The sequence below is a fragment of the Artemia sp. Qi Xiang Cuo genome, chromosome 3 (assembly GCF_049724085.1).
Source record: "Artemia sp. Qi Xiang Cuo chromosome 3, ASM4972408v1, whole genome shotgun sequence".
Classification (NCBI taxonomy): Eukaryota; Metazoa; Arthropoda; class Branchiopoda; order Anostraca; family Artemiidae; genus Artemia; species Artemia sp. Qi Xiang Cuo.
The window spans coordinates 45,612,492-45,632,471 of record NC_142796.1 but is presented as its reverse complement, the minus strand read 5'-3'; the positions used below and the strand labels follow the sequence as shown (position 1 = coordinate 45,632,471).

The window sequence follows — 19,980 nt, the reverse complement described above, 5'->3', positions numbered from 1 at the left end:
TCTCTAGGATCTATTTTTAACCTCTGGAACATACCCAGTCGTTACGCCTCATTAGTTTGGTCATAGCCTAAGGCATGCTACCAAAGTTCATTTACCTCCGAGCCTGAGTTTTTCTTCCCCATAAAGGGAGTATACAGTCATCTACAGCTAAAGCACCTAAACACATCAAATAAAACTTCATAACAGTTACAGAAATGTCGTTCAAGAAATTATGAAAAATTGTAAATAAGTATCAAACTCTTTCTTGAATTCACCTCTTGGATACACAATACAGAAATTTCATTCATGAAATTATGCAAAAATTGTAAGTAAGTAACAAACTATTTCTTGAATTCGCATCTTGGATACCTAATACAGAAATTTCATTCATTAAATTATGAAAAAATTGTATGTAAGTAACAATCTCTTTCGTAAATTTGTCTCTTGGATAAAAAATACAGAAATTTCATTCAAGAAATTATGACATAATTGTCTGTTGAATTTAGTTTAGAGTGGTTTTAGATGATAGCACACCCACTCAGACACACAGTTATAGTGAGAGAGACATGCAAAAAGTTGGTTTAATTCAGGTTCACTTAGAGTGGCGCGCCACTTAAAATTACTTACTTATAATTTTTTTTCAGTTTCAAGAATGAAATTTCTGTATTGTGTATTCAAGAGGTGAATTCAAAAAGAGTTTGTTACTTACTTAAAATTTTTTCATAATTTCAAGAATGAAATTTCTGTATTGTGTATCCAAGAGGTGAATTCAAGAAAGTTTGTTACTTAAAAACAATTTTTTCATGATTTCATGATTAAAATTTCTGTATTGTCTATCTAATAGGTGAATTAAAGAAAGAGTTTATTACTTACTTACAATGTTTTCATAATTTCTTGAATGTAATTTCTGTATTGTGTATACAGGAGGCGAATTAAAGAAAGAGTTGGTTACTCACAATTTTTTCATAATTTCTTGAATGAAATTTCTGTATTGTGTATCCACGAGGCGAATTAAAGAAAGAGTTTGTTACTTACAATTTTTTCATATTTTCTTGAATGAAATTTCCGTATTGTGGATCCAAGATGTGAATTCAAGAAAGAGTTTGTTACATACTTACAATTTTTTCATAGTTTCTTGAATGAGATGTCTTTATTGTGTATCCAAGGGGTGTATTCAAGAAAGAGTTTATTACTTACTTACAATTGTTTCATAATTTCTTGAATGAAATTTCTGTAATGTGTATCCAAGAGGTGAATTCCAGAAGGAGTTTGTTACTTACTTACAATGTTTCTATAATGTCTTGAATGAAATTTCTGTATTGTGTATCCAGGAGGCGAATTCAAGAGAGAGTTTGTTACTTATTTACAATTTTTTTCATAATTTCTTTAATGAAATTTCTGTATTGTGTATCCACGAGGCGAATTTAAGAAAGAGTTTGTTATTTACTTACAATTTTTTCATTATTTCTTGAATGAAATTTCCGTATTGTGTATCCAAGATGTGAATTCAAGAAAGAGTTTGATACATACAATTTTTTCATAGTTTCTTGAATGAGATGTTTGTATTGTTTATCCAAGAGGTGAATTCCAGAAAGAGTTTGTTACTTACTTACAATTTTTTCATAATTTCTTGAATGTAATTTCTGTATTGTGTATCCAAGAGGTGAAATCAAGAGAGCTTATTACTTACTTACAATTTTTTCATAATTTCAGGAATGAAATTCCTGTATTGTGTGTCCAAGAAGTGAATTCAAGAAAGAGTTTGTTACCTACTTATAATTTTTTAATAATTTCTTGAATGAAATTTCTGCATTTTGGTACTTACAATTTTTTCATAATTACATGAATGAAATTTCTGTATTGTGTATTCAGGAGGCGAATTCAAGAATGAGTTTGTTACTTCCTTACAATTTTTTCGTAATTTCTTGAAAGAAATTTCTGCATTGTGTATTAAGGAGGTGAATTCAATAAAGAAATTGTTACCTACTTGCAATTTTTTTCATAATTTCTTGAATGAAATTTTCGTATTGTGTATCGAAATTTCTGCATTTTGATTCTTACAATTTTTACATAATTTCATGAATGTAATTTCTGTATTTTATATTCAAGAGGTGAATTCAAAAAAGAGTTTGTTACCTACTTAAAATTTTTTCATAATTTCTTGAATGAAATGTTTGTATTGTGTATCCAAGAGGTAAGTTCAGGAAAGTTTGTTAGCTACTTACTTAAAATTTTTTCATAATTTCTTGAATGAAATTTCTGCATTGTCTAATCAAGAGGTGAATTCAAGAAAGAGTCTGGTATTTACTTACAATTTTTTTCATATCTTCTTGAATGAAATGTAAATTTCTTGAATGAAATGTCTGTGTTGTGTATTCAAGAGGTGAATTCAAGAAAGAGTTTGTTAGCTACTTAGAATTTTGTCATAATTTCATGAATGAAATGTCTGTATTGTGTATCCAAGAGGTGAATTCAAGAAGAGTTTGTTACTTATTTACAATTTTTTCATAATTTCTTGAATGAAATTTCTGCATTTTGGTTCTTACTTACAATTTTTTCATAATTTCATGAATGAAATTTCTGTATTGTGTATCGAAATTTCTGCATTTTGATTCTTACAATTTTTTCATAATTTCTTGAATGAAATGTCAGTATTTTGTATCCAAGAGGTAAATTCAAGAAGGATTTTGGAACTTTCATGCAATTTTTTCATAATTTCATGAATGAAATTTCTGTATTTTGTCTCCAAGAGGTGAATTCAAGAAAGAGTTTGTTACCTACTTACAATTTTTTCATAATTTCATGAATGAAATTTATTTATTTTGTATCCAAAAGTGAATTCAAGAAAGAGTTTGTTACTTACTTACAATTTTGTCATAATTTCTTGAATAAAATTTCTGCATTTTGGTTCTTAATTACAATTTTTACATAATTTCATGAATGAAATTTCTGTATTGTGTATCGAAATTTCTGCATTTTGATTTTTACTTACATACAAATTCTTCATCATTTCATGAATGAAATGTCTGTATTTTATATCCAAGAGGTGAATTCAAAAAAGAGTTTGGTACTTACTTACAATTTTTTCATAATTTCTTGAATGAAATGTAAATTTCTTGAACGAAATGTCTGTATTGTGTATTCAAGAGATGAATTCAAGAAAGTTTGTTAGCTACTTACAGTTTTTTCATAATTTCATGAATGAAATAACTGTATTGTGTATCCAAGAGGTGAATTCAAGAAAGAGTTTGTTACTTACAATTTTTTCATAATTTCTTGAAAGAAATTTCTGCATTTTGGTTCTTACTTACAATTTTTCCATAGTTTCATGAATGAAATTTCTGTATTGTTTATTCAAGAGGTGAATTCAAGAAAGAGTTTGATACTTACAGTTTTTCATAATTTCTTGAATGAAATGACTGTATTGTGTATCCAAGAGGTGAATTTAAGAAGGGGTTTGATACTTACTTGCAATTTTTTAATAATTTTATGAATGAAATTTCTGTATTGTGTATCAAAGAAGTGAATTCAAGAAAGAGTTTGTTACCTACTTAAAAATTTTTCATAATTTCATGAATAAAATTTCTGTATTCTATATCCAAGAGGTGAATTCAAGAAAGAGTTTGTTACCTACTTATAATTTTTTCATAATTTCTTGAATGAAATTTCTGCATTTTTGTGCTTACTTACAATTTTTAAATAATTTCAGGAATGAAATTTCTGTATTGTGTATCCAAGAGGTGAATTCAAGAAAGAGCTTGTTACTGACTTTCAATTTTTTTAATAATTTCATGAAGGAAATTTCTGTATTGTGTGTCCAAGATGTGAATTCAAGAAAGAGTTTGTTTTCTACATACAATTTTTTCATAATTTCTTGAATGAAATTTCTGCATTTTGGTACTTACTTAAAAAAATTTCATAATTACATGAATTAAATTTCTGTATTTTTTAACCAAGAGTCGAATTCAAGAATGAGTTTGTTACTTACTTACAACTTTTTCATAATTTCTTGAATGAAATTTCTGTATTGTGTATACCAGATGTGAATTCAAGAAAGAGTTTGTTACTTGCTTACAATTTGTTCATAAAGACATATCCAACAACGGATGATGATAAAGAATTTTTTCATTCTAATACATAGATTTTGTCAATGTTATCCGACGTATCCGACAAATGATATCGATAAAGAATGTTAATAAAGAATTTGTTTACTTTGATACTTCAATTATGTCAGTGTTTTTAAACATCTGTCAAAAGACATTGATAAAGAATTTATTCACTCTGATACTTAGATTTTCTCAATTTTATCAAGCATATCTGACAAAGCATGTTGACAAAGAATTTATTCACTCTGATACTTAGATTTTGTGAATGTTATCTGATGTATCAGACAAAGAAGTTGATGAAGAATTTATTCACTATGATACTTAGATTTGGTCAGTGTTATCAAACGTATCTGTCAAAAGACATTGACAAAGAATTTATTCACTCTGATACTTAGATTTTCTCAATTTTATCTATCATATCTGACAAAAGACAATGATAAAGAATTTATTCACTCTGACACTATCAAACGTATCTGTCAAATGATATTGATAAAGAATTTATTTATTCTGATGCTTAGGTTTTCTCAAATTTATTCAATCTGATACTTAGATTTTGTCAATATTATCCCAAGTATCTGACAGTAAATAATGATACAGAATTTAATCAATCTGACACTTAGGCTTTGATAATTTTAGCTGAAATTTCCGAATAAGAATATTGAAAAAACATCCAATTCCTTTGAAACATAGATTTTTTCAATTTTATCCCGAACTCTCCAACAAAAGAAGTTGATAAAGAATTTATTCACAATGATACGTAGATTTGGTCAGTGTTATGAAACGTATCTGTCAAAAAGACGATAATAAAGAACGTATTCACTCTGATGCTTAGATTTTCTCAATTTTTTCTAATGTATCAGACAAAGGGAAGTTGATATCGAATTCATTTAATCGAGTACTTATATTTCGACAATGTAGTTCGACATATCTAACAAAGGATGTTGTTATGGAACTAGTTTAAATTGATACTTAGATTTAGTCAATTTTATCCGATGTATCTCACAAGGATGTTGATAGAAAAACCTTATTCACTCTGATACTTAGATTTTGTCAATGTTATCCCATGTGTCTGACAATAGATGTATGCAAATTCATTTTCTTACATCTCCGATGTTTCAATAGACATTCTAAACGTTTGATATGCTAGCATACTCTAAAAATAATGAAGACAACAATGTAATGCATAGTATATTTTTAATAAAATAATGTCATGTAGAATATTAATACAAAAAATATATTATGATACTTCATTAATGTCAATGAACAACTTTGGACATTCTGAATCTGGTCCATAAAATAGTTCACCATGTTCTCTCTTGATATTGTAGCTGTTGTCTTCTCTTAGCTTTCAATCAATAGAATAATTATTATTCTATTTTGCGTCATACACAATATTTACTGGTGTGTCACCGACAGGTTCAATATGCGTTTTGTCTTTGGTATTATTTTATTCATTGACTGTTTGATCAATGGTAGTAACGTTTGCTGGCACTTGGTTTTCATCGATTTATCTTTATATTCCTTAGTGATATTTTCTACCAATGCCCTTTTTATTTTTCCGGCAATTTCACTGTCTATTACAACATTATTTTTACAAAGGTAACAGTTCCGGCACGTCGACAAGATATGGTTTATGATATTAGTAGAAAATTAGTCCTTTCTTTTCCCCTTTGTTTCATTTGAATGCTAATACCTAAAAGATGACGATAGGTTCTATCCATAGGTAGCATGTTACCAGAACCACTATCAAGAAGATACCTCTTCATCAACTATTATTTTTATGTCGGCATTCTCCTTGAGTACTAACTTCTCTGGAAATGATACTTTCGCATGTCCACCATTTGTAAAATTGAATTTTTTGGTACTCCAAAGAAATTTAGTTCCTTAGTGTCATAACAACGCACGCATACGTTTCCGATAGTGCTACCACTTGTACTTGTTTCACAGTTCAAATACTTCTCCTTGTCAGCATTCAATGCAACAATAAACAAATTTTTATACGTTTTTTAAAGTTTTTTTTTGTGTAAACCACCTCCCCTGAAAAAATACTCCCCCCCCCCCGAACAAAATCCTGACTACGCCCGTTGTACTGCGTTATTGATATTATGCGGATCAAATTTGAAATCTTTTAGTTTTGATCTTATTCTGCTAATAAAAAACTAATTTTTTCTTTTAAAAAGTTGCCACGTTTAATGCGAAAATTAGAAAGGGTAATTTTAAGATTCGCACGCGAAATCTCATCAAATTCGGTGAGGACTAAATATAAGATGGAAAAAATTTTAGAAAAGTTATCTTTCTTTTGTAGCATGACCAATTTAATACAAGAATCAGAAGTGGTAATTTAGCACGATTCGGACGCGAATTTTGATCAGATTCGTTTAGAACTAAATATAAAACATAAAATATATAAAAGATAAGAATTATGTTTCTTTTAGTGGCTTGACACCTTTAATATGAAAATTGAAAGTGGAAATTTAGCCCAACTCGGAGCAGATTCTCCATCGGATTTGATGGGAACTAAATACAAAACGTAAAATGTGTAAAACGTAACGATTGTATTCTTTTAGTGGATTGATACATTTAATGCAATTATTAAGTGTTGATATAGCTCGATTCGGATGTGGATTTCAATCAAATGAGCCCTCTTTAAAGTTTATACTATCATCCCTTCCATAAGAACCATATATGCCCCCAGAGCATAACTTAAAACGCCTGCCCCCGGGCCCTGGGTGGTTGTTTCGACACCTGAGTTTTTATTACATGGTCTTTAAACTGTTTTCAACAAAACAGCTATCTCGAAAATTATTTATCAGATGCATTTGAGAAAAAAGGGCGTGGGGGGGGGGGGCTGTTTACACTCTGATATCTTTTGACGCTTAAAATGTGAACTAGAACTTTCAATTTCCAATCTGATGTGTTTGTGTGGAAGTTATTGGATGTGTTTGGGGAAAAGGTGGGCGTCAGAGGGAGGTTAGTTGTCCTCCAATCACTTTCGACTATTAAGAAGGGCACCAGCCCTTTGAATTTCCAATCGAAGGAGTCCTCTTTGAAGTTTCTACGACAAAGCTTTTTATAAAAACCTTATATGCCCCCAGGGTATAACTTACAACTGAGGGCTGTTTGGGGAGTGTCCTCAAAAACATAATTTCTATCTGGAAATCAACTACGTAGAACAAAATGGCTATTTAAAAATTTTGATTGGATGTGTTCGAGGAAATAGTGGACGTGGAATGGGTCTTAGTTGCCTTCCAATCACTTTTGACCCTTGAAAAGGGCTCTATAACTCTCGATTTCCAATCGAATGAGCCCCCTTTGAAGTTTGTATGACAACCCCTTCCATATGAAGTGCCTCTTGGAAAAAAAAATAATAAGACATTGGAGCCGTATGGCCTTTACTATAGCCAACGCTACATCGTTGCCTCTGATGACTATATCTTTAGTTATAATTAGCCTAGTACTAAAAATAGTAAAAACCTAAATTAAGGGGTTATTACTAGCATAGAAAGTAGTTGAGGTTAGTTAAACAATCATAAATAGACACAGAGCATAGACATCAATTAGAGGGATATGGGAGGCGTAATTGCCCCCTAGATTTTGAAAAATGTCATTTTTGGTATTTTCTTTTGAAGATACGATCTTATATAATATTTGTTTAGATAAACTATACATATTTTCAAATGCAGGGCACACAGATAGGGCCTACATAAAGATCCTACATCCCTCCTCCCTGGCTCCATGGTCAAGAATGCAAATTTTTCATTAAAACCCGGAAAAAAACATAAGTACTCCCATAGTTTTTGGAGACCCCTTCGTTTTGTATCTTCAATTTAAAAAAATTTAAAGTATTGCCTCCCTTCCTACATTATAGTGAATTGATGTCCTAGGCAGCCAGTCAGCAGTCAGTTGCAGGTAGTGGTCGGAGCTTATCGTGTCTGTGCGTGTTACAAGGGTACCTTCTTGAAGACTAAAGTTGTTGTATTTTTCCATCTAGCTGCACATCTAACAGGTATTTTTCTCATCAATTTAAAAATGACACTAAGATTGTATTGGTGGCTTTTGAAAAGATTATAATTTGAAATGTTTTTTTAGGTGCCTTGAAATGGCTACCAAAAAGAAGCAAAGAAAATTAGAAGATGAAAACCGTGAATTTAGAGCTGAGTGGACCGAGACTTTCGCATTTATGGTAAACTTAAATGGTCTTCCGACATGTCTTATTTGTAAGGAACAATTCACGCATAACAAGAAGTCAAATTTGGAGAGACATTTTACAGCTAAACACGCGTCATTTAGCACTAAATATCCTCTCGGTGATGCAAGGAAGAAAGCATTTGAGGAACATCAGAAGAACCAAGAGACATCAGCTTCTGTATTTAAGAACTGGATGCAATCTTCCAGCAATGTTAATATGGCAAGTTTTGTTATCAGTCAAGAGATTGCTAAGAGAGGGAAACCGTACACAGACGGTGAATACATAAAAAGTTGTTTTATAAATGCATCTGAAGAGCTATTTCGGGGTTTTAACAATAAAGCAGATATTCTAAAAAAAATTAATGAGGTACCATTGTCTGCCAAAACAATGAAAGATAGAACAATTAAAATGTCTTCGAATATAACCATCCAGCTAATCGAAGATCTGAAATTGATTTCGGCTTTATCAATAGCAGTTGACGAGTCTTGTGACATAAATGATACAGCGCAAGTTTCGCTTTTTGTAAGATTTATTTCTCATACTGGTCCCAAAGAAGAACTTTTAGGATTATTGCCACTCAAAGATCGGATACGTTGAGAGGATATCGCAAATGCTGTAATTGAGTGTATGGATAAACATTATATTCCCCTCGATAAAATTGTGTCGATTTCAACAGACAGGGCCAAAAGTATGACCGGCGTAAGAAAAGGGTTTGTTGCTATTTTGAAAGAAAAAATTAATCGCGAGATACTTGCTTACCCTTGCATCATTCATCAAGAAGTGCTTTGTGCGCAGACATTTCCAGAAGAAATTCGTAAAGTTATGGAATTGGTGATTACTATAATTAACTCCATTTTGGCTAAAGCTCTTAATCATCGTCAGTTCAAGGAATTTTTAGTTGAAATGGACAGTGAGTATGCTGATCTTGTGCTTTATAACAAGGTACGTTGGTTATCAAGAGGAAACGTTTTAAAACGTTTTGCATCACTATTACCAGAAATCAAATCATTTCTTCTTGAGAAGGGTGTTCACTATCCAGAACTAACGGACGATCAGTGGTTACAAAACTTTTATTTCATGATAGACGTTACGTCTCATCTAAACCAGCTTAATCATAAACTACAAGGGAAAGGAAATACTATTTTTTCGATGTTAGAAGAAGTCACTTCATACGAAAATAAATTATCTCTTTTTGCTCAAGATTTTGAAAGGGAAACTGTTTCACTTTCCGAGCCTGTTGAAGCATCGCCAAAAAAATAATTCCTCTATTGACAAACACTACTTCAAAACCACCATTTTAAAAATGAGAGAAGAGTTTCTCAGCAGGTTTCAGGAATTTAAAAACAGAAAAGGGACCTTAGCATTCGCCAAAAACCCCCTTAAAGCTACGATGACAGATTTAAATTTTTCTCCTTTTGGCATCGACATTAGTAACTTCGAAATACAATTGCTGGATTTAAAAAACAAGGAAATATGGAGCTCTAAATTTGAACGTCTTTGTGTTGATTTGGAAATACTGGAGAAGAACAAATGTGAACTTAGTTCTCAACACAAGTGGTCTGCTTTGAAAGACCTGGAGAAGAAAGACATGATCATGTTCAACACCTGGAATAGTATTCCTGACTCTTATGATCAGCTGAAAAAACTCGGGTTTGGTGTTCTTCGCCTTTTTCGGTTCTACATATTTATGCAAACAATCTTTTTCAAGCAGGAATTTTATCAAGAGTAAATTGAGAAGTCGTTTTATTGATGAGAACCCGGAATAGTGCCTAAAAATAAAAACAACAACATACAAACCTAACATACTCAAACTGTCCAAGGAGATGCAAGGACATTGTTCGCATTAAGTGTTTGTCAGTTATTGTCATAATTAAATTTATTAATATCTTACTTTAATTCTTTTTTTAATCAATAAATATAATCTTTATTAATTTGAAATCAAGTTTCATTCAGTGTACCCGTAATTTAATGAAGGTCTAAAATCATAATAAAGGTTTACTACATTAATAAACCCATCTAGCTCTCTAATTTTTTTTTAATCCTAGTAATGTACATATATGGATGGCTCTTTGGCGAAAAAGTTTGCCGACCACTGTCCTAGACCAAAGCATAGGCATACAATGGCAAGGTCATTAGAATTATCTAGTGCCATGCTTTTTAATACAGAGGGCACTGACTTTTGATGAACTTCGTGTAGAAAAAGTGAATCTTTAATAATTTGATGTTTACACATGTGTTGTTTAAGTAAACATATTGAGTAAAATTTTATTTGGGAGGCCAATCTTAACCTTGGGAAGTTGTTGAGGACAAACATTAACACAAATGCAGGTATATTGCTAATTAAATGGGGGAGGAGGGGTGGAGAGAGGAGCTTAGAAATACCTTTCTGGGACATACCTTAGGCTGTTGGATACATCCATTCCTGAGTTTCAATTACCTAACAAAACTACCTTCAAAGATAGTAATAAGCCTCTCACCAAGAACTTTACCTGGTAAAATTCTACTTTAGCTATTTTGGCTATCGTGGAAAGGGGCTAGGTTAGGAAAATGAAACTGTCAGGGATGGGTCTACAGGCTAAAGTATGTCCCGGGAAGGTATTTTGAGATAAAGAGATATTTATTTCAAAAGATTACTATTACAAGCCCTGAAGGGCCGAATGAGTGTCCAGAGGGTCCTCAATTTGCCTACATGACAGGATTATTACCTATTGAAATTTTGACAAAACAGCATTTTACCTTAATTTTCAATTCAGTTTCTTTTTCTCTGGCTTTAGTTCTGAAAATGCAATTCCTGTTATTTGAGCAGAATTTTAAGCCATATCAATGTTTTTTTTTAAAAATTTAGGAAATGTATTTGCATATCTTTAAAACCTTATAAATTGGGATTAAGCAAAGTTGTGAAGCTGAAAACAATTTTGTTGTACTTTCTTTAAGCAGAAGATCTATTTTGCAAAGTTTCACTTTTGTAACACAGAGATCTTTAAAGGTCATAGAAGGTCAGGACCTTCTAGAGGGAGGGGTGGAGGTAGGTACTTCAAGATACCTTCCTGACACACTTTAGCCTGAAGACCCACCCCTGAGAGTTTCATTTGGTAAAATTCTACTTTAGTTACTTTTACCTATATTGGAAAGGGGTGAGGTTAGGAAAATGAAACTTTCAGGGATGGGTCTACAGGCTAAAATATGTCCTGGGAAAGTATTTTGAAGTACTGATCTTCTCTCCTTCTCCCTCTAGAGGATCCTGAAATTTGCCTACATGACAGGTTTAAATCTACATGACCTATTGAAATTTTGACAAAACAAAATTTTACCTTAATTTTCTGTTATAACATTCTTTTTCTCTGGCTTTAGTTCTGAAAATGCAATTCCTGTTATTTGAGTAGTATTTTCAGCCATATCAATTTTAATTTTCAAAATTCAGGAAATGTATTTGCATAGGCCTATCTTTAAAACTCTATAAATCAGGATTGAGCAGAGTTGTGAAGCCAAAAACAATTCTGTTGGACTTCATTTTAAGCAGAAGATCTATTTTACAAGGTTTCACTTTTATAACACACATATTTTTAAAGGTCATCAAAGGTCAGGACCCTCTAGAGGGAGGAGTTGAGGTTGGTACTTCAAAATACCTTCCTGGGACATACTTTGGTCAATATATACGAAATCATATTACTGAGTTAGGACTAAAGTGAATAAACCAATCGATGCCTTTTTTTATGCTGATTACGAATATAATAAGAATTTCTATCGAAAATGAATTTCAGCCCTCCCCCTATATATGCCAATTCAGGGTTAGGTTAGGTTGGGTTCGGTATAGCCTATATAGGGGGGGGCTGAAATCATTTCCGATAGAAATTCTTATTATATTCGTAATCAGCATAAAAAAAGGCATCGAATGGTGTATTCACTTTAGTCCAACTCAATAATATGATTTCGTATATATTGACCCATACTTTAGCCTGTAGATCTATCCCTGAAAATTTAATTTTCCTAACCAAACTCCTTTCCAAGATAGCCAGAAGTAATTAAAGTAGAATTTTACCTTTCATTTTCCTAACCTAACTCCTTTCCAAGATAGCCAAAAGTGACTAAAGTAGAATAGTACCCTAGTAGGCCTACCAGTTCACCAGGAAAAGAATTATGACAACTTTTAGAAATACTCACTTGTTTGAACTATGATCCAGATGAAAAACCCTTTCAAAGATGTGTTTCAAACCCAGCATAACCTGGTGTAAAAATAATCAAAACAATTATAGGTTGTCTCATTGAAAATAAACAATTACACAATTTCTACTCATTCAATCAGTCTCGAAATCCAGATTCACAAACATAATTCAAACTGCGATTAGAAGCCTCGTCATGAGCTAACCTATTACGACATGCCAACGTTTATCTGTAAGCCTAGTGATAGAAAACGAGCCAAAAACTTTTGACGTACAAAGGACAGTGAAGATGAAATCTGATTGAACGTAGAAAATTATTGAACGTTTGAACGTAGATTGAACTTTATAATTAAATGTAGGTTGCGTAGGTTATGTAAAAACTTAGAAAACAAAGCATATCTTAAAAAATTGGTAAAAATCGGAAATTCAACTTTTTATGAAAATATACAGTTGTAAAGTTTTTGGTAATTTTCGGCAAGCCTAGATCAAGAGCGGGAGTTACGGGGTTTGAACCCTCCCCCCGAAATATTTGTCCGACTCGTAACAACGTAACAAAAATGAATATAAACAATTTTTTCTACGTTTTTGAGTTTTGTGCGTGTCAAACCCGGTACTCTTGCATTATATGGGCCTTTACAAGGAAACCAGTCACGAAAAACCCGTTTTTGATGGGTTAACCGCTATAGAGTAATACAATGATACCGCGGTTTTTATTGTGTATACGATATTTAAACTTGTTTTTTGGGGTTTAGGGGGGGGAGGTACCTAGGTTAGGTTAGGTTACGTATTTAATATATACAATGCTTTACCCTTCCCCCCCCCCTTATGTGCAAATATATAGCCCAAATTTGTTTCCAAACTATTATATATTCATCCTATTTTATTTCATTAGCATTAACCAAACTTGACTTTTTAGAAAGGCCCATATTATGCAAGAGTACCTAAAACCCTTTGTAACCCCCCCCCCCAAAAAAAAATCCTGGATACGGTCTTGATTTTCGGTGCCAAATTTGGAAACAAATATTGCTGTTAAATTAGAAAAAAAAAATTAGAAACATGTGGCGCCAAAAATGTTAAGAGGATTTAGCTTTCTTTTGAAGGTGCAGTTATCTCCACGAGTCGAAAAATCGCTGAAGTTTGAATTTTTCAGGTGAAAAGTGTTATCATACTTAACTAATTAGTTTCGATTATTCATTTTGTCTGTTCAACGTGGCAACACCGAGTAAAACATGGCACGGCCATAAAAACTAAATAATTTTGGAACAACCAAAATACTAACTAACCTAAACTAACCAAAATACCAACTAAATACTTAAATAAAATATAGCTACAATTTATATTCCAACCGAGCCGAAGCAAATTGTTTGGTATAAAGAAGTTGCTTGACCAGTTTCATGTTCGCATCATTCACGATCGAAATTCTTGAATGTGTTTTATATAATACACAAGTGCCAAAAATGTTTTTATTTCGGTACCCTACCCGTGGTACTTTGAAAATGGGTACGCCAATATTTGCTTAATTGAGAAATACTGTTCTTGATATTTTGTTTTGTTACTTTTTAATTACTTGATTTGTTAAAATCTTGGTTTTTCAATGGGACAAGCATAAAGGAAATTTGATACTTCCTTGTTAGCTAGCACACATTCGAAAAATTGCATCACGAAAATGAGACAATAATCGGTTTCACGGTCTTCATACCAGACAATTAGCTTCGGCTCGGTGAATAACTACATTGTAGCTATATTTTAATTAAATATTTAGTTGGTATTTTGGTTAGGTTAGGTTAGAATAGGTTTTCTTGGATTATGCATTTAATATAATACAGTCTGGGTGCCCCTCCTTCCATAATTCTTTGTTGTCGTTTCCATAGTTTTGTTACTAAACTATTGTATTTTCATCATATTTTGGTATATATCATTATGATTTACCTAACTTCAATTCTTAAGCGTGTACTAGCTAACAAGGAAGTACCGAAAATTTTCCAGCGTTAGAGAAGAAAAGTAAAAAAAGCTTTATACAGCCTTTTTTCTTCTAGAAGAGTCAAATTTTGTTTATTTCACACTACGTTTTTTTTAGCGTATAAAGGAAGAGGGGGGTCACCCTCTCCTCGTCTGCTTTCATTTTAGTTATTCCTAGTAGATGGATAGTTAGCATTAGATAATATCTTACTGACTATTTTATGAAATCAGAATATCAATCACTGAGCATTATGAGTAAAATCAGGGGAAAAAAAATAAATCAACGTATTAAAAATAATACTTCGTGGTAACGAACTGTAAGTAAGGAGCGATCTGGGCAAATAGCAACCGAAACTCTAAAACAGGTACCTTGATACGAATACGTATATATATATATATATATATATATATATATATATATATATATATATATATATATATATATATATATATATATATATATATATATATATATATATATATATATATATATATATATATATATATATATATATATATATATGTTACAGTGAATTTCCACAAACTGGTTAATGTCCACATTCATCGGTGAATTTCCGAAATACCCTTTTCTCTCCTTGGATTTAGTCACCTTTGCCAGTCAATTTTATCAATTTAATGCAAGGTTTGATGATAGGAGGTTAAGTTAAATTAGATTACTCGTATGTTTGGTTAGACGAGATTATGTTAGCTTAAGTTAGGCTTTTAACCCATTTCTGATATTTAGAACCAAATTTAACCTAACCTAATCTAACTTAACCTAACCTAATTTAGTCTAACATAATCTAACCTAAGTTTAAGTTTTACCATCATAGGTTGCATAAGACTGAAAAAGATGACTCGCAAAGCTAATTGAATCCAAGCAGAGAGCAAGGAATTTCGAACATTCACCGGTGAATGTCAGTAGGGAGGCCCTAATGAATACTGTACAAACACCGTGCTGCCATCTATAATTGAGTGTAACGCTGACAGGTTATAATTTATTCAATAATATATTGATCCGAGAAGGGGAGAGAATTTCTGAGAAATTGATTTGCATAAACGAGGGGAACTAGATTTCTGAGAAATTGATTTGCATAATCGACGGGGATTTATTGATCAACGAAGGGGAATTAAGATACAATATGGCTTCTTAGATATTTAGGTCTGAGAGATAAATGGTCTTTAGTGAAAGAGATAAATTAATATTCTATTTTTAAATATGGCTTCTCTGGTCATTAGGCTTAGTGATAAATTCTGGAATTAATATTATATCGAAACCTTAATAGTGTAGCTAAGAACACCTTAGAGATGAAGACAGATTGAATATATTTTACCCGGGAAATGGTTTCCTAGGAATTTCAAATGTGACAACGCAGGGATGCCGAAACAAAGGAACACGCAGAAATTACTTTTAGGGGATTATTCGGGCGAAACAGTTTGAGAAATTTTAGAAGATGAATTAAGCGAAACCGTTTGAGACATTTTAGAAGATGATTTGGGATGAAACTCTGTGGTTGTTATAATACACAAGTTCCATTTGAACAGTGTTGTAAGGTCCCATACCCCAACCCCAAGGCCCCCCCCCAACTTTTTAGGCCCCTCCCCCCTCTCCATTTTTTTTACTTTTTTTTGCGTGCTTGAGACATAGAAGGGCCCACCCCCCTCCCTACAACTTTTTGGGCCCCCTCCCCCCCCCCTATTTTTTTTACTTTTTTAAGTTTTTATAACTTTTTTTAAATTTTTTTAACATAATATTTTTTCAACTTTTTTTACATGTCTTCGAATGAGATAAAACACACTTAAAACAAAAAAAAAATCATATTTAATATTTGTACAATTTGTTAGAATGATAACAATTTATCTGTTAGAAGTAAGAAGTTTTCTGTCAATGATACTAAATTTGTCTTAGAAGTAACAATTTTTCATTATGATAATAAGTTTTCTGACAGAAGTAGCAAAATTTCCTTAACACTAACAAATTTTATCTTCGAAGTATCAACATTTTCCATTAACACTAACAAAATTTTACTTAAAACTATCAAATTTTTCTTAGAGGTATAATTTTTTTTCCGTTCATGATAAAAAGTTTCTGTCAAAAGTAGCAAGTTTTCCATAACACTAACAAATTTTCTCATCAAAGAAACAATTTTTCCATTAACACTAACAGAGTTTTAGTTACAACTATCAAATTTCTCTTTGAAGTAAAAATTTTTCGTCAGTGATAACAAATTTTCTGTTAGAACTAACAAGTTTTCTGTCAAAGATACCAAATTTTTCTTAAAAGTAACAATTTTTTCGTTTAGGTAGCAAGTTTTCTGTCAGAAGTAGCAAGTTTTCCTTTCACACTAACAAATTTTCTCTTCGAAGTAACAACTTTTTCCTCAATACTAACAAACTTTTACTTAATACTATCAAATTTCTCTTAGAAGTAACAATTTTTTTGACAATTTTTTCGTTTAAGATAACAAGTTTTCTGTCAAAAGTAGCAAGTTAATAACTTTTTCGTCTAGGATAATAAGTTTTCTGTCAAAGATACCATATTTTTCTTGAAGTAACACTAATAAGTTTTCTCATCGAAGTAAGAAATTTTTTCATCAAAGTAACAACTTTTTCCTCAATACTAACAAACTTTTACTTAATACTATCAAATTTTTCTTAGAAGTAACAATTTTTTCGTTTATGATAACAAGTTTTCTGTCAAAATTAGCAAGTTTTCCTTAACACTAAAAAATGTTCTTCTCGAGGTAACAACTTTTTCCTCAATACCAACAAACTTCTACTTAAAACTATCAAATATGTCTAAGAAGTAACAACTTTTCATCAGTGATAATAAGTTTTCTATAAAAAGTAGCAATTTTTCTACCAAAGAGACCAATTTTTTCTTGGAAGTAACAAGTTTTTCGTTTATGATAACAAGTTTTCTGTCAGAAGTATCAAGTTTTCTTTAACACTAAAAAATTTTCTCTTCGAAGTAACGACTTTTTTCAATACCAACAAACTTCTACTTAAAACTATCAAATATCTCTTAGAAGTAACAATTTTTTCGTCAGTGATAACAAGTTTTCTGTAAGAAGTAGCAAGTTCCCTGTCAAAGATACCAAATCTTTATTAGAAATAACAATTTCTTCGTTTATGATAACAAGTTTTCTGTTAGAAGTAGCAATTTTTCCTTAACACTAAAAAATTTTCTCCTTGAAGTAAAAACTTTTACCTTAATACTAACAAACTTTTACTTAACACTATTAAATTTTTCTTAGAAGTAACAATTTTTTGTCAGTGATAACAAGTTTTCTGTAAGAAGTAGCAAGTTATCTACCAAAGATGACAGATTTTTCTTAGAAGCATAATTTTTATTCCGTTCATGATAGAAAGTTTTTAGTCAAAAGTAGCGAGTTTTTCTTAAAACTAAAAATGTTGTTTTCGAAGTAGCAACTTTTACCTTAACACTAACAAATTTGTACTTAACAGTATCAATTTTCTCTTAGAACTAAAATTTTTTTCCGTTCAAGATAAAAAGTTTTCTGTCAAAAGTAGCTATTTTCCTTAACACCAACAAATTTTCTCATCAGAGTAACAATTTTTTCCTTAACATTAACAGAGTTTTAGTTACAACTATCAAATTTCTCTTAGAAGTAACAATTTTTCGTCAGTGATAACAATTTTTCTGTAAAAAGTAGCAAGTTACCTACCAAAGATACCAGATTTTTCTTAGAAGTAACAATTTTTTCATTTATGATAGCAAGTTTTCTGTCAGAAGTAGCAAGTTTTCCTTAACACTAAAAAATGTTCTTCTCGAAGTAGAAACTTTTACCTTAATTCTAACAAACTTTTACTTAACAATATCAAATTTTTCTTAGAACTAAAATTTTTTTCCGTTCATGATAACAAGTTTTCTTTCAGAAGTAGCAATTTTTCCCTAACACAAACAATTTTGCTCATCAAAGTAACAATTTTTTCCTTAACACTAACAGAGTTTTAGTTACAACTATCAAATTTCTCTTAGAAGTAACAATTTTTCGTCAGAGGTAACAAATTTTCTGTTAGAACTAACAAGTTTTCCTTCAAATATACCAATTTTTTCTTAGAAGTAACAAGTTTTTCGTTTATGATAACAAGTTTTCTGTCAGAAGTATCAAGTTTTCTTTAACACTAAAAAATTTTCTCTTCGAAGTAACGACTTTTTTCAATACCAGCAAACTTCTACTTAAAACTATCAAATTTCTCTTAGAAGCAACATTTTTTTCGTCAGTGATAACAAGTTATCTGTTAGAAGTAGCAAGTTCCCTGTCAAAGATACCAAATTTTTTTTAGAAATAACAATTTTTTTGTTTATGATAACAAGTTTTCTGTTAGAAGTAGCAATTTTTCCTTAACACTAAAAAATTTTCTCCTTGAAGTAAAAACTTTTACCTTAATACTAACAAACTTTTACTTAACACTATTAAATTTTTCTTAGAAGTAACAATTTTTTGTCAGTGATAACAAGTTTTCTGTAAGAAGTAGCAAGTTATCTACCAAAGATTTTTCTTAGAAGTAAAAATATTTTCGTTCATGAAAGAAAGTTTTTAGTCAAAAGTATCGGGTTTTTCTTAATACTGAAAAATGTTGGTCTTGAACCATTAGCTTTTAACCAGAACGCTAAAAAATTTTTACTTAACTGTATCAAATTTTTCTTAGCGAAATAATGTTTTTCAGTTCATGATAAAAAGTCTTCTTTCAAAAGTAGCTATTTTCCTAAACACCAACAAATTTTCTCATCAGAGTAACAATTTTTTTCCTTAACATTAACAGAGTTTTAGTTACAACTATCAAATTTCTCTTAGAAGTAACAATTTTTCGTCAGTGATAACAATTTTTCTGTAAAAAGTAGCAAGTTACCTACCAAAGATACCAGATTTTTCTTAGAAGTAACAATTTTTTCATTTATGATAGCAAGTTTTCTGTCAGAAGTAGCAAGTTTTCCTTAACACTAAAAAATGTTCTTCTCGAAGTAGAAACTTTTACCTTAATTCTAACAAACTTTTACTTAACAATATCAAATTTTTCTTAGAACTAAAATTTTTTTCCGTTCATGATAAAAAGTTTTCTGTTAAAAGTAGCAATTTTTCCTTAACACAAACAAATTTTCTCATCAAAGTAACAATTTTTTCCTTAACACTAACAGAGTTTTAGTTACAACTATCAAATTTCTCTTAGAAGTAACAATTTTTCGTCAGTGATAACAAATTTTCTGCTAGAACTAATAAGTTTTCCTTCAAAGATACCAAATTTTTCTTAGAAGTAACAGTTTTTTCGTTTATGAGAGCAAGTTTTCTGTCAGAAGTAGCAAGTTTTCCTTTCACACTAACAAATTTTCTCATCAAAGCAACAATTTTTTACTTAACGCTAGCAGAGTTTTAGTAACACTAAAAAATTTTCTCATCGAATCAACAACTTTTTCCTCAATACTAACAAACTTCTACATAAAAATATCAAATTTTTCCTAGAAAGATAATTTTTTCCGTTCAGAATAAAAAGTTTTCAGTCAAAAGTAGCAAGTTTTCCTTAACACTAACAAATTTTCTCATCAAAGTAACAAGGTTTTCCT

The 19,980-nt window shown here is 31.0% G+C and overlaps 2 protein-coding genes across 2 annotated transcripts; both read left to right on the top strand.

Moving 5' to 3' along the window:
• The first annotated feature begins 6,538 nt into the window (after nt 1-6,538).
• Nucleotides 6,539-8,871, top strand: LOC148954162 (zinc finger BED domain-containing protein 5-like). Its single transcript, XM_089086181.1, has 2 exons — nt 6,539-6,615; nt 8,175-8,871. Exons 1-2 carry the CDS (start codon nt 6,539-6,541, stop codon nt 8,869-8,871), a joined length of 774 nt encoding a protein of 257 aa, XP_088942307.1.
• Nucleotides 8,872-8,964: 93 nt separating this feature from the next.
• LOC148954161 (general transcription factor II-I repeat domain-containing protein 2B-like) lies at nt 8,965-9,534 on the top strand. Its single transcript, XM_089086179.1, has one exon. It carries the CDS (start codon nt 8,965-8,967, stop codon nt 9,532-9,534), a length of 570 nt encoding a protein of 189 aa, XP_088942305.1.
• Nucleotides 9,535-19,980: the final 10,446 nt, after the last annotated feature.

Excerpts from the sequence above, each read along its gene's own strand:
- LOC148954162 (XM_089086181.1), top strand. The coding sequence starts at position 6,539 with ATGAAAATTGAAAGTGGAAATTTAGCCCAACTCGGAGCAGATTCTCCA. Across the intron at positions 6,616-8,174 it reads ATGGGAACTAAATACAAAAC|GTGCCTTGAAATGGCTACCA; the intron begins GTAAAATGTGTA and ends ATGTTTTTTTAG.
- LOC148954161 (XM_089086179.1), top strand. The coding sequence starts at position 8,965 with ATGACCGGCGTAAGAAAAGGGTTTGTTGCTATTTTGAAAGAAAAAATT.